A 12022-nucleotide genomic window follows, 5' to 3' on the forward strand; every position below is an offset into this window, starting at 1 on the left:
TAGGATAAGTGCAGTAAACGAATACGAATTCAATAAGTGCAGTCTCCTCGTCTTAAACTTATTTTTTGCATTGTACTTCCCATTATCAGTGTGGCAGCTTTGTTAAAATAACACCAGTTATTAATGTTTTATTTACATCCACATTACCTGGAGCATCGTGTTCTGCAAGCTTATCACCTCTAGTTCTCATTAATAAGACTTTTAATTCTGCTCTGGTAGGAATTAGACTCACTTCAACACCGTTTCACAGGACAAAAAGCAGTAGAAAATTTAATTCAGTTTTACAACATAATTATACAATCATGACAAGCTCCATCGTCAGTCTTCACGTGATTAATCCAGCATTTAATATTTAAAAAAAGCACATTCACACACACACACACACACACACACAAAAAACAACATACTGTATTGCACACATTCTAACTACAATCTCACATGATAGCGTGGACACGACAATAGCATAATTCTTTTTAAAACACAATCTGTACATTGGTTTCTTCCTCCATTGAAAAGTTCATAATCTAGAGTAGGGGGGGGGGACAGAGAAACCGATTAACGGATTCACAGCAGGAAAACAAAAAACATTTACAGTACGGTTCACAGGGTTGACACAACTGCTGTTGTGACTATTTAGACTTCCTTCGTTTGGCCTGGGTGGGGCTCGCTCCAGTTTCTGTTAAAAGAAAACACAAATGTGTTAGAGAAAAGGTCAATGATGCCACAAATAGGGATGCATGTGATGTGAGGAAAATTAAATATCAATGTTTATTACCAAATTGTACACATGATGTTAATATATTGAGACATAGGGGCTGATCACATCGAGTCGCGAAGCTACCAGACTGTAGAAGTGGATGTAGTGATAGTGACATCACACATTGGTTTGTGGACGGACGTTTTTTTAATTTTTTTTTAAATGGAGCATCATTTACTAAATGAACATCATGCTGTATTGAAGAAGACTTGAAACTAGAGATTGAGACCATAAACTCATGTTTACAATGTTTACTGAGGGAATAAATCAAGAGAGAAGTAGAGTCATTTTCTCATAGACTTCTATACAACCAGAGGAGTCGCCCCCTGATGGACAGCAGAGAGAATGCAGCTTTAAGACACTTCTGCATCAGAACGCACTCGGTGGAACTGGAGGATCCCGCCTTTTACTCGTTACGCGACCCAACGCATATTCTGAACCCAGAAAATCAGGTGTTGCCTTTAAACAGAATGTTGCAGGTTAAATCGGTAGTAAAATGAATTAATTCCATCCTTTATCAAAATTTAATAGCAAAGCAACAAATCGTATTATACGATATGATTTTATTGGGGACTAAAATATTGGGACTTGATTTATTATCCGTGTGTCTCACACCTTGTTTTATTATCCGAAACTCTTGTCTTTTATTACCATATTACCATATATTGTGCTTGTATGATCTATGTTCTTAAGTCACCTTTCACAGCGGCGCTGGTTCCAGGTCTGGCCGATCGCTTCCTGATGCCGCTGTCTGCTACTGGCTCCTCCTCCACCTCCTTCTCTGCCCGGGAGCTGCGTCTGCTCGGACCCTTGGGCTTCTCCACCGCAGCCCTGGGAGGACCAGATAGGAAAACAAACGAAAAACGACAGGGAAGGAAGGACAACACGAGGGTGTGTTACTGAAGACGCACGGTAACGAGTCGACTCTGCTCTACTCAGTGAAAGAGATAATACCACTCAGGACTCTGCTGTTTTTCCTCGTCTACCACAGATACTGTCCATCTTCCATCCCGACTGCATCCACTACGTCGACATGAACCGCTGCATCGAGTCTTTGCAGCGCAAAACGTGTTTAAAATACATACCTTGGGACTAAGTTGATGGGCGTCTTTCTTTTCTTTGCCCATCTGTGATAGAAGTGGAAAAACAGCGGTAAACTATAAACTGTGCTGAACAAACATGGCTTCACTTCCCCCAAAACCACAGTAAGACAAAAAAAAACCAGGAAAAGAGATGTGGCCAATAAAAAGGTCGGTGGAGTGGTGCGATTCGCTTTGCGATAGGCTCATTTAAGAAAAGGACAGTGTGCAAGTTGTAGTTGCATCTAAATACATCAATACCCCCGAGCTCAGCCCCGCCGCTTTTTCAAGCATGTTGAGAACTACGGCGGCCTACAGGTATCTTTAGGATTTTAGTACAACTACGGGCTATTCTTGTTAATACTCTGTTCTTCTACATGACTAAATAATTGTTTTTAAAAGGATATACAAGACTTTAAAAACAAATAAATTCAGAACAAAATTAGAAGTTATAATTTAGATATAGCTAACTATTGTTTCCAGAGCAGCAACAGTTATGTTTACAATAGCAAAGTCACTTTATAAAGTAAAAAATATCTCACTGGAAACAAAATGTAAAATGTCAATACAATCAATAACATTTCTGAGATAAGTTTATAAAGAATGAAGAATACAGACATCTGTCAGAATCAGTCATCCCTCCTGTCTTCTGTCCTCCAGTCTTCTTTTTTCTCAGCCAGCAGAGAAGTTAATAAAAAAACAAAACATTTTGCCGATCGCTCCTGCTGGCCGGGGCCAACTGAATTAGGTTTCACTTTCATTTGCATGTTCACAAATGTTTTGATAAAGTTTGGGCTTTTTACTCGCAAGTACAGTAACTCGGGTTTCAGAGCGCATCACTACCTTTAGATTACTTAAAACGCAAAAAAGGCTAGAGCCAGTGTACATTCTTGTTTGCTGTAAAAACAAGGCCGTGCGAGATGGCGGACTCAGTGGAAGAAGATTCGCTCCCTACGTAAATATAAGCGGCTTTTTCTAAGCTAAGAAAACCATAATGATTCTTAGTTTCGGGTGATTATACACCAATTAAAACATATTTATCAATATTATATTTAATATCTGCCAATAACACCCCCTAAATGTTACACACTGTCCCTTTAAGCTTCTGACATGCATTAGAAAAATCATATTGTTGCATGCCAATCATACATACCAAGTGCTGCCTCATTGTTTTTCACCATGTGCCTCCTTGGCCAACCAAATGAGCTCCATGAGTCTCAGTAGAGTTAGAAATGACTAAGCATTTCTTCTTCAAGAGCGCAGGGTTCTTAAGACTAGGCCAACTTTTCAGAGATCAATAATAGTAAGGGACACCTTTATTAGACCCCGTCCCCCCAATCACACAACTAATCAACAATACAGCAGTAAAAAAAAAAAACATCAATGTTATGAGGAATCTTACCCCTGCTCCGAACCCGTGGAGACCTCTTCACCTGAACAGGACGAAACAAACACGAGTTAATTCTATGCCACCTGGTCCCAAGTGACTAATATGAGATCATATGGAAGTTATAAGCCTTTCTTATCAACTTCTTAAGACAAAGACTTACCCGTCTTCTCGCTGGCAGCAGGTTCCTGGGACGGTGGATCTTGTTGAATTGGTACTGGGGGGGGATTAAATAGTTTATCAGACACATACACCATCATTTACTAAATGAACATCATGCTGTATTGAAGAAGACTTAAAACTAGAGATTGGGACCATAAACTCATGTTTAATGAGGGAATAAATCAAGTGAGAAGTAGGGTCATTTTCTCATAGACTTCCATTCAATTGGACTTCCTTTTTGCAACACAAGGAGTCGCCCCCTGCTGGTCCGTATAGAGAATGCAAGTTTTAAGACACTTCCGCATCGACTTCGGAGCAGAATCGGAAGTTGCCGTCTGGTACCTTACAGCTATGTTAGTTGTTTACGATCTGTCAGTGTTGAAAACTTTGGGACTTTCTCGCTAGATTTAGCGACTTTTGGAATTAGTGCTACTAGCTACTGTCATTGGAAAAGAGTTGACAAAACTGGGCTCAGTTTTATTTATTTTTTTAATCTTGCATACTCTGTCCTAGCGTCTCAAGATTCATCACAGCTGCTTGACCTGACAAAGGATTATAGTCATAAAGTGGTCATTATCCTGTTAACTCAATAGTTGTGTGTTTACCTGGGGGGGTCTCAGTGATTTCAGCAGACACAGCAGCTGGCAGCATGGGGGGCTCCACAGCTGGGGGACTAGGCTGAGCTGCTGGAACTCCGCCAGGGTTTGCAACTGGAGAAGATGTGGTGGGGGCAACCTCCAGAGCAGGTCCAGGGACAACTGGAACAATGGACGGTACAGGACTTTGCACGGGAGCAACCGTAGAGAGCAAAGTAGCAGACGAGACACCTGTGGTGGCACTAACTACAGTGACTGTAGGAGCTTGAGAAGTTACAGCCTGGGCCTGGCTTGAGACTGAAACTGTTGCAGGCACTGGAGCCTGGGTGATAATCTGAGTAGGAACAGCCACTTGGCCAGGAGTTGGGGTTGGAGAGGGGACAGCAGGCGGAGTAATATTGTTCGAAGCAGCAGCAGCAGCAGCAGCAGCAGCAGCAACAGTAGTAGTAGTAGTAGTAGTATGGGGAACTAGTGCTTCAGTCTGGATGGCAGGACTAGCAGGAGGAGGAGAGACCTGTGGTGGTACAGCTCCGGTGGGCCCCTGCACTGGCCTTTCTACGGGACTTTGCTGGGAGTCAGCTGTACCAGAAACAGCAGCAGCAGCCTGTGCAGGTTTACCTTTCACCTGGGCAGTGGGGGGCGGCGACATGGGGCTCTTCCGGATGGCGTTAGCAGCCCCAGGACTAGAGCAAAGAGGAGGTGACGCAAGGGGTGCCTGAAAGGGAGCTGATGCTGAAGGGCTTGGGTGGGGAGACGGCTGCCGTACTGGGGGACTAGGTTTCTGAGCAGGAACCGCCTCAACTAGATTTTCTGTTTTTGGAGCCCCAGAGTTAACCTGTTGAGGGGCTGTGGGAGTACCAACTGGGACCGATGAGGACACACTAGTGGCAATCTGGACCTGTCCAACAGCACTTCTGGTAGGCTGAGTGCTGGTCACGTTAGCCACAGAGGACTGGGTGGAGGTTGGGGCAGGGGAAAGTTGAATGTTTGTAGTGGACACTTGAATGGGCCCCACCATGGTGACGGACTGTGATACCATTGTGGTATTGGGAGCCACAGATGCACCTGGGACCTGGAAAATTGGGTTGAATAAGACAGGGGTGGCGGCGATAAACTGAGGAGGGCGGGGGACAGGGGCCTGCTGCCGGATGTCCTGAGGTCTAATGTTCTTGTTGGGGACAGCCACCATGGTTGAGGCCATAGATGTGGGTGCCTGGGGAGTAGGGGCAGAGGTTATGGGGTTAGAGGTGACAAACACAGTGATCTGATTTGGGGGAATTGCGCTAGAAGAGGCAGGGATCTGTATGACAGAGTGAACACTTGTCACAGGCTTAGGACTGGGGCTTGGTTTCGGAGCTGAGCTGGAGTTAGAACTGGTACTGACAGTCAAGGCGGGACTGCTTTGACTGGAAGTGACTGGGTTGGGGCTTCCACTTGTGGTGGCATTTGTGTTAGTACTGAGGGTGGGGCAGACGGTAGGCATTGGATTTACATTTGGACTTGGATGACCACCAAGACTGGAGATGGGGTTCTGGCTAAGGCTGGGGGTAGTATTAGAGGTCACGTTAGTGCTAGGGTGCGAGCTGGAAATTGAGGCGGGATGCAAACTGGGACTGCTGGTAGAGATTGGGACAGCAGGTTTGGGTTTAGCCTCCGATACATTTATAGCAGTAGTAGTAGCAACAGCAGCTGGCATATCTGTGCTCTGGGAATTACTCTGGAGCGGCCTCTCTGGATTCAAAGCAGACTTGGGGCTGTCCTTAACAATAACATCCCTAACAGTATTACTCTCCGCGGGCCGAGGAGGCTTGTTACCCGAGTTATCCAGCAACTGGTTCAGGGAGGTTGGCGCTGCCCTGAGAGTCGGCGAGGCCTCGGAGTCCGGCAAAGTGGGCGTTTGCGCTGGGATCCTATCAACTGTGCTGGCCTGCAGTTCCACGTCAGGTTTAGGCTTCTGAGGCAACGGGAAACGGGGACTTGCCATTCTGGGAGCTGATAACTCCCTCAAAGGCTGTGGCTGGGGTTGAGGTATCTGTCGCTGCTCCGCTGTCATCATTCCCTGACTTTCCCTGATTCCCTCAGCGGCGTTACCTTGCATCCCGTGGAAGGGGCTCTGGGCCTGCTGCGCCTCCATGGCCCCACTCACCTGTGCCGGCATAGATACTGGATTCGGGGGTGCTGAGGTAGGGCTTAGCATCGTGGTTTGCCCCTGAGGGTTGACCATCTGCTGCTGGGGGGAGGGCAGTTGATGGCCATCTTTGTCCCCTTTTGTCTCCCTGGACTTGGGGTGGCCGTCTTACGGCTCGAGGCTGGACTTGACCTCCGGCTATTACTGGGACTCGCCCTCTTAGCCTGCCCTCCAGGCTGCTTGTCCTGTTTAGCGCCTACACCTCCTACTCCAGTGCCAGTAGAGAAAGGCTGTTGACTGTTATTTCCACCCACACTTCCGTTGTTGTTGTTGCCCGGTAAAGACAAGCTATGAGGGGCCTGCCCAATGGCTTTCAGAGTTGTTGGGTTAAGACCTTGCTGATCAAATCCCCTGTTTAGGTTAGGCTGTCTGGGAGGCAGAGGAATGTTGATTTTGGGAGGAAACAGCCCTGCAATAGAGGCATTAAGCCTCTCAGGTGAGAGGTTGATTTCGGAGGGTTCGGTACTGGGTGGGCGATTTGTCGGGGTGAGGGGGTGGTGGTACGGCCTGGGGCTGGCTCTGTTGGGGGTTTTGGGCCTTGAGCTCTGTGAGGTTGTGGGGACATTGGGGAAATGAAGGCCCGCCATTGGGTTTCCTTGCTGAGGCTGACTAGGTAGCTGCTGCTGGGGACTGGCTCCGGTGTGCTGGGGCATTGGTGATGGACCAGGGCCTTGCTTCATCATGTGAGCGTTGGAGCCCTGATTGGCCATAATTTGTTGGGTTCCATTCCCAGGATGCTGCACCCCAACTTCTGGAGCACCAGGAGGCTTCGGGTGAGACCCAGCAATGGCTTCTTCGGATCCGGTGCCTTGAGGACCCGGCCCTGCATCAGGATGGGACATTCTTCGCGCAGCTCCTGCAAGCTAGAATGGAGAACAAATACAAAATGTGTACAATTTCACTCCCAAGAAAATAAATTACAAGTAATATCGCCTTTACATATGCTGCAGCACATTTCCCCTCACCTGTTGGTTCACCATCAGGGGCATCCCTCTTGCTTTGTCGGGTGACGGCGGTACCCCTCCGTGTCCTTGAAGGCTGATCATTACAGGCATGTTACCTTGCTGTGTGACGGGAAGCCTCTGCACCTCAGGTGGATTGCCCATCCCCCTAGGAGGGATCTGCCCTCCTGGAGGGATGGACATGCGATTCTTTGCCTGCTCCTGCTGCATCTTCAGCATCATCATCATCTGTTGTTGTTGTTGTTGCTGCTGCTGCTGCCAAAATAAAAAATGGGGATCAGCATTAAAAAGGTGCTACATCTGAAATTCAGAGGATTCAAAATAGCAATAAACTACTGTTTGTTGTGTAAAGATATAGTGTAGTAGAGGTGTCCTGAGCAGAGAATGAGGTCACTCTCTCTTTGTGGGTTTTGTCCATTTCCAAGTTTGTGTGCGACCACGGCATGTATAAACAAAGATTAAGGCCCACACTCTTGTCTCCCCCCCGCCAACTTAAAACTGTTATTTCTGTCAGCACTGTAGCCGCTATTTACAAGGTTTGTGCTGTTAGCAAAGTGAGCTGTTAGCCACCGGGTCAGCCATCTCCAAGTTCAGAGCCGCGTGGGGCAATCCCTCAATCATTGATATGCTCTTAATTTCCAATTATGCACCTTTGTGTGTATGAATAGATAATCCTCTTATAATTTATTACAAGTCATTAAGGCACATGATGATACTAATAATAATACCTGTTGTTGCAGGTGTGGCTGTTGAGGCTGCTGCTGCTGCTGTTGTTGTTGTTGTTGTTGTTGTTGCTGCTGCTGCATCTGATGAGGATGCATCTGGGTTTGACTTTGAGCTGAGGGCTGAGGCCCCGTCATCCCCTGCTGCCCTTGAGCATTCTGGAGATTCTGCATCTGCAGCATCTGCTGCTGTTGCTGCATCTGCTGTTGTTGTTGTTGTTGTAATTGTTGCTGCTGTTGCTGTATTTGCTGCTGTTGCATTTGTTGCTGTATTTGTTGCTGCTGCATTTGTTGTTGCTGTTGTTGTTGTATCTGCTGCTGTTGCATGTGCTGCATTTGTTGTTGTTGTTGATGCTGCTGCTGCTGTTGTTGTTGTTGCTGTTGCATAAATTGCATTGGTACCTGCTGCAATACTCTCTGGTCTCCAGGTTGGCCAGGAAAGCCTAGATTAAGTGTGGAGAGGCATACGTATAAAAATCAGTACAAATTAAAAAGTAAAGCGTACTGTCAAGCTGCTACAACTAAAAGAATCAGCAACTGAATGCAGATTCTAAATAATTGCCAAAATGAATTAATTCTATATTATTTACCTGCAGGCCTGTTGGCAAACTCGGGGAGTTTCTGGCCGGAGTTGTCTAAACCCAAACTCTGTTCACCACCCAGATTTGGCAGTTCGGAGTCCTCCATGCCAGCAGCCACATCAAGACCACTAAGAGAATCAAAAGATGGTTCTGAATCAATTCATTTATAAATGGAAGAGAAAAAAAAAAAAAAACTTACTTCAACTGTCCACCATGGCAAAAACAAACCTGTAAGAAATACAAATTATTACCCGAGTCCCTCTACTTGCTGTTGTCCCTCTCCCTCTTTGGGCTTCTTCTTTCTTGCCGGTTTCTTCTTTTTGGGTTTGGCCTGATTGCCCCCGGCTGCTCCCTGTTTTCCTCCCGGACCAAACTGGCTGGCTGAGATATCACTCTGCAGCAGGTTGACCAGAAGCGGGCTGGTCAGTGTTACATCCTTGCTGACGGGAAAGCCTCCTGGCTGCACGCAGGCTCCCGCCATCTGCATCTGACCTTGGAACTGTGGGTTAAAGTTCATGCCATGCCCTGCAAAGTGGCCATTTCCCATCTGCATGTGCTGAGGGCCCCCCAACATGCCTTGCTGCTGCTGCCCCTGCATATCAGGGACCATTTGTTGGACCCCCAAGTCCCCTGCCCCGTTATTAGGATCTCCCAAAGGATGTGGGTGCTGTTGAGCTACCTGTTGTTGCTGTTGTTGTTGTTGTTGTTGTTGTTGCTGCTGCTGCTGTTGTTGTTGTTGTTGTTGTAACATGGCCTGTTGCTTCTGCTGCTGCTGTAACTGTTGCTGCTGCAACTGTTGTTGGATAAGAGGATGACCAGCAGGGAGCCTCATCTGTTGCCCATGCATGCCCATAGCTTGATTAGGGTTGCCAGAAATAGGAACCTGCTGGGGCTGTTGCTGGTTCATCTGCTGGTGTTGCTGTTGTTGTTGCTGCTGCTGCTGCTGTAGCTGCTGCTGCTGCAACTGGTGCTGTTGCTGCTGTTGTAATTGTTGCTGTTGGAGTTGAGCCATTTGCTGCTGCTGTGGAGTCATCTGCTGTGGGCCAACCTGGCCCTGGAACTGAGCCATGTTACCTGGGACGTTTGGAGCAGGACCACGCATCATCTGGCCGGGCATGACTCCGGCTGGAATCTTGCCTCCAAACGCCTGCTTGTTGCCTTGCATCTGGTTGACGACCATTTGTTCCATCATGGAGTTTTGTTGCTGTTGTTGTTGTTGCTGCTGCTGCTGCTGCTGGAGGAGCATGGCCTGGTGCCCTTGGCCTCCAACCATCTGACCCTGCCCATGCATCACCCCCTGGCCTTGCTGAGGCATCATTTGCTTGGGTGGGGTCATCCCTCCTCTCTGACCTTGACTGAGGGGCCTTGAGAGGACGGTCTGACCTCCACCCTGGCCTTGAACCTTCTGGCTGGGGGAGGAAGACACGGGCTGGGCCTGATGCTGGAGGCCCATCATCTGGGTCTGGAGGCCAGGCTGTTGCTGGCCCATGCTCGGCCCAGCGGTTGTACCAGGGGGCAGACCTGCCATGCCACTTTGCACACCCATGACATTGGGTTGGGCATGGGGTGGACCCTGCATTGAGTTTGGTGTGGAAACTGACGGCGGACCTCCTGTTGTAAAACGGAGAGGGAAAAAAACAAACATAAATGGTTTTACAACAGTTAAAAAGATAGTATAATCTCTGCAAACTGCAGGTTAGGCCATGGTGTGCCAAACGAGGCTGTTGACACACCAAAGCAGTTCATTAAAGGAACAGAGTAACATTCAGGGGGATTTATTGGAAGAAATTGAATTTAACATTCATGACTATGTTTTAATTGATGTATAATGACCTGAAATTAAGAATTATTTTGATTTCGATAGCTTCGAAAAAGTTTTATATCTATAATAGAAAGGTGGTCCTCCTCCATGGAGTCTGCCATGCTTTATATTTAGTTTTTAATTGATAAAAAAACACTTGGGGGAAAATGATTCAGTGCAATGTTTGTTTTTTAACGAAGCAGCAACAAAATCTACCATTAGGACCAACTCTTCCAAATGCACTATTGTTGGGTTTCATAGTTAATGTTTTCGACTGTGAAATATCTTGCCTCAGTAGTGTAATGATCACATGAGAAAGAGGTCTTTGCCGTATTTTTTTGTGACTGCATAAACAGTGAATGTTTTACCTGTGTGAGTCATGGCTTGACTGTTCTGTAGCTGCTGATTGGCTCCTCCAACGGGGGTTCCCGGAGCGCTGACACTCACCTGACCTTGGACAAAGTTTGGGTTTGGAAAGCCCATGGGACGCTTCTGCATGCCTGTAATCAGTTTTCGTTGAATTCGTTATCGCAGACACCAGAGTGCTTTACCATAACATACGAAAACATATATAAAGGGGGAAAAAATAAAAAAACTTTATTGATTGCATTTCAGTCTACCGAGAAACGATTACTAACAATAACCCACCTGGGTGAACTTGGGCCCCAGGCTGTCCATGCTGGGGCATTCCCATGAAACCTTGTTGCATGTTACCCTGTTGCCCGAGGGCTGCTCTTCCTGGTGACCCAACGCCCTGGGGAAACCCCTGTGGAGTGGTCGGTCTCTGAGCCATCATGGGAGGAGTCCCCGGGGAACCCTGCTGAAAAGGAGACGAGGAGGAACCGGGGGACTTGGCAGTGAGGTTGCCCTGCGGTCCAGAAGTTTGTGGAATGGGCGGAGGGGGTCTGGGCGGTCCTGCTACACCACCAGGGCCGCCCTGTGGGCCTTTAGGCTGGGGGGCGGCAAACTGACCCACTCCGGTCTGCTGCTGTTGCTGCATCTGTCCCTGTCCCATGGTGTTGAACACCTGCCCAGCCTGCTGGCTGCCAAACGGATAAGGGGGCGGAGGATGGCTGGGAGTCTGAACCGTAGCAAGAGAGGGAGGGCGTGGGACCATTTGGGCTTGGGGTGGGGGCTTTCTCCAGGCGGGGCCACCTTGAGCGCCAGGTGGCTGGAGGACCCCAGAGGGCAACTGGTTCCAGCCAGGGGGCACAGCCATCTGGCCCGCTGGGTTGAACGGAGGTCTAGGTCCAAGCTGAGACATCTGGGCTTGCTGCTGGACCTGTTGCTGTTGGTGATGTTGCTGCTGGAGCTGCTGCAGGGCGGCAGGGTTGAGCTGCCTCCCGCCCTGCAGAGCCTGCATGTGATGGGCAGCCTGAGGAGGCATCGGGCCCGAGACATGGGGACCAGCCTGTTGGTGCTGAAGTTGCTGTTGCTGTTGCTGTTGAACGGACATACCGGGCATCATTGGATCCATAACATCTGTTGGGGAGGAGGATGCAGTAGTTTGTTTTTCCATTATTGAACTGTCCATGCTTTGAGATATTCAAAATGAGAACATGCATCTTTTGACGTACAAGAAATAAAGACCTGAACCTGTCTGTGAAGATGGTCTCTGAACACGAGGATGCATCTGTCCACTGCTGCCCGGTACCATAGCCTGACCCGCCATGCCGGGTCCAGGAGGAACCATCGCCGGATTGGCCATCCGTACCCCTCCTTATGGAAAAATACGCATATTAAAATGTGTTTTTTGGAAACAGGCAAATTACTTTTATAAACCAAGT

General features: G+C 47.9%; 2 protein-coding genes across 6 annotated transcripts in view; both read right to left on the reverse strand.

Annotated features, from left to right (window-relative positions):
- Positions 1 to 251: 251 nt before the first annotated feature.
- On the reverse strand, positions 252 to 6159 carry LOC129099547 (uncharacterized). Of its 2 annotated transcripts, XM_054608812.1 has the most exons (6): positions 3991 to 6159; positions 3387 to 3440; positions 3239 to 3269; positions 1843 to 1884; positions 1455 to 1588; positions 252 to 676 (listed from the first exon to the last, which is right to left on the reverse strand). In XM_054608812.1, exons 1-6 carry the CDS (start codon positions 6137 to 6139, stop codon positions 630 to 632), a joined length of 2457 nt encoding a protein of 818 aa, XP_054464787.1. In that variant the 5' UTR covers positions 6140 to 6159; the 3' UTR covers positions 252 to 629. The 2 variants fall into 2 exon arrangements, with proteins under 2 accessions (XP_054464787.1, XP_054464788.1); XM_054608813.1 differs by lacking the exon at positions 1843 to 1884.
- The window catches only part of ncoa6 (nuclear receptor coactivator 6), a 9432-nt gene continuing 3568 nt past the window's right edge, over positions 6159 to 12022 (reverse strand). For 2 of the 4 annotated variants that reach the window (XM_054608810.1, XM_054608808.1), the window contains 8 exons: positions 11826 to 11954; positions 10884 to 11717; positions 10604 to 10735; positions 8686 to 10045; positions 8444 to 8562; positions 7860 to 8296; positions 7135 to 7386; positions 6159 to 7032 (listed from right to left, as the gene is read on the reverse strand). In XM_054608810.1, coding sequence (XP_054464785.1) covers positions 6172 to 7032; positions 7135 to 7386; positions 7860 to 8296; positions 8444 to 8562; positions 8686 to 10045; positions 10604 to 10735; positions 10884 to 11717; positions 11826 to 11954 — 4124 coding nt within the window. In that variant the 3' untranslated portion in view covers positions 6159 to 6171. Of the gene's footprint in view, positions 7033 to 7134; positions 7387 to 7859; positions 8297 to 8443; positions 8563 to 8685; positions 10046 to 10603; positions 10736 to 10883; positions 11718 to 11812; positions 11955 to 12022 lie in introns of all 4 variants that reach the window. The other 2 variants (XM_054608809.1, XM_054608811.1) reach the window with 2 other exon arrangements.

The sequence above is a fragment of the Anoplopoma fimbria genome, chromosome 12, assembly GCF_027596085.1.
Source record: "Anoplopoma fimbria isolate UVic2021 breed Golden Eagle Sablefish chromosome 12, Afim_UVic_2022, whole genome shotgun sequence".
Classification (NCBI taxonomy): Eukaryota; Metazoa; Chordata; class Actinopteri; order Perciformes; family Anoplopomatidae; genus Anoplopoma; species Anoplopoma fimbria.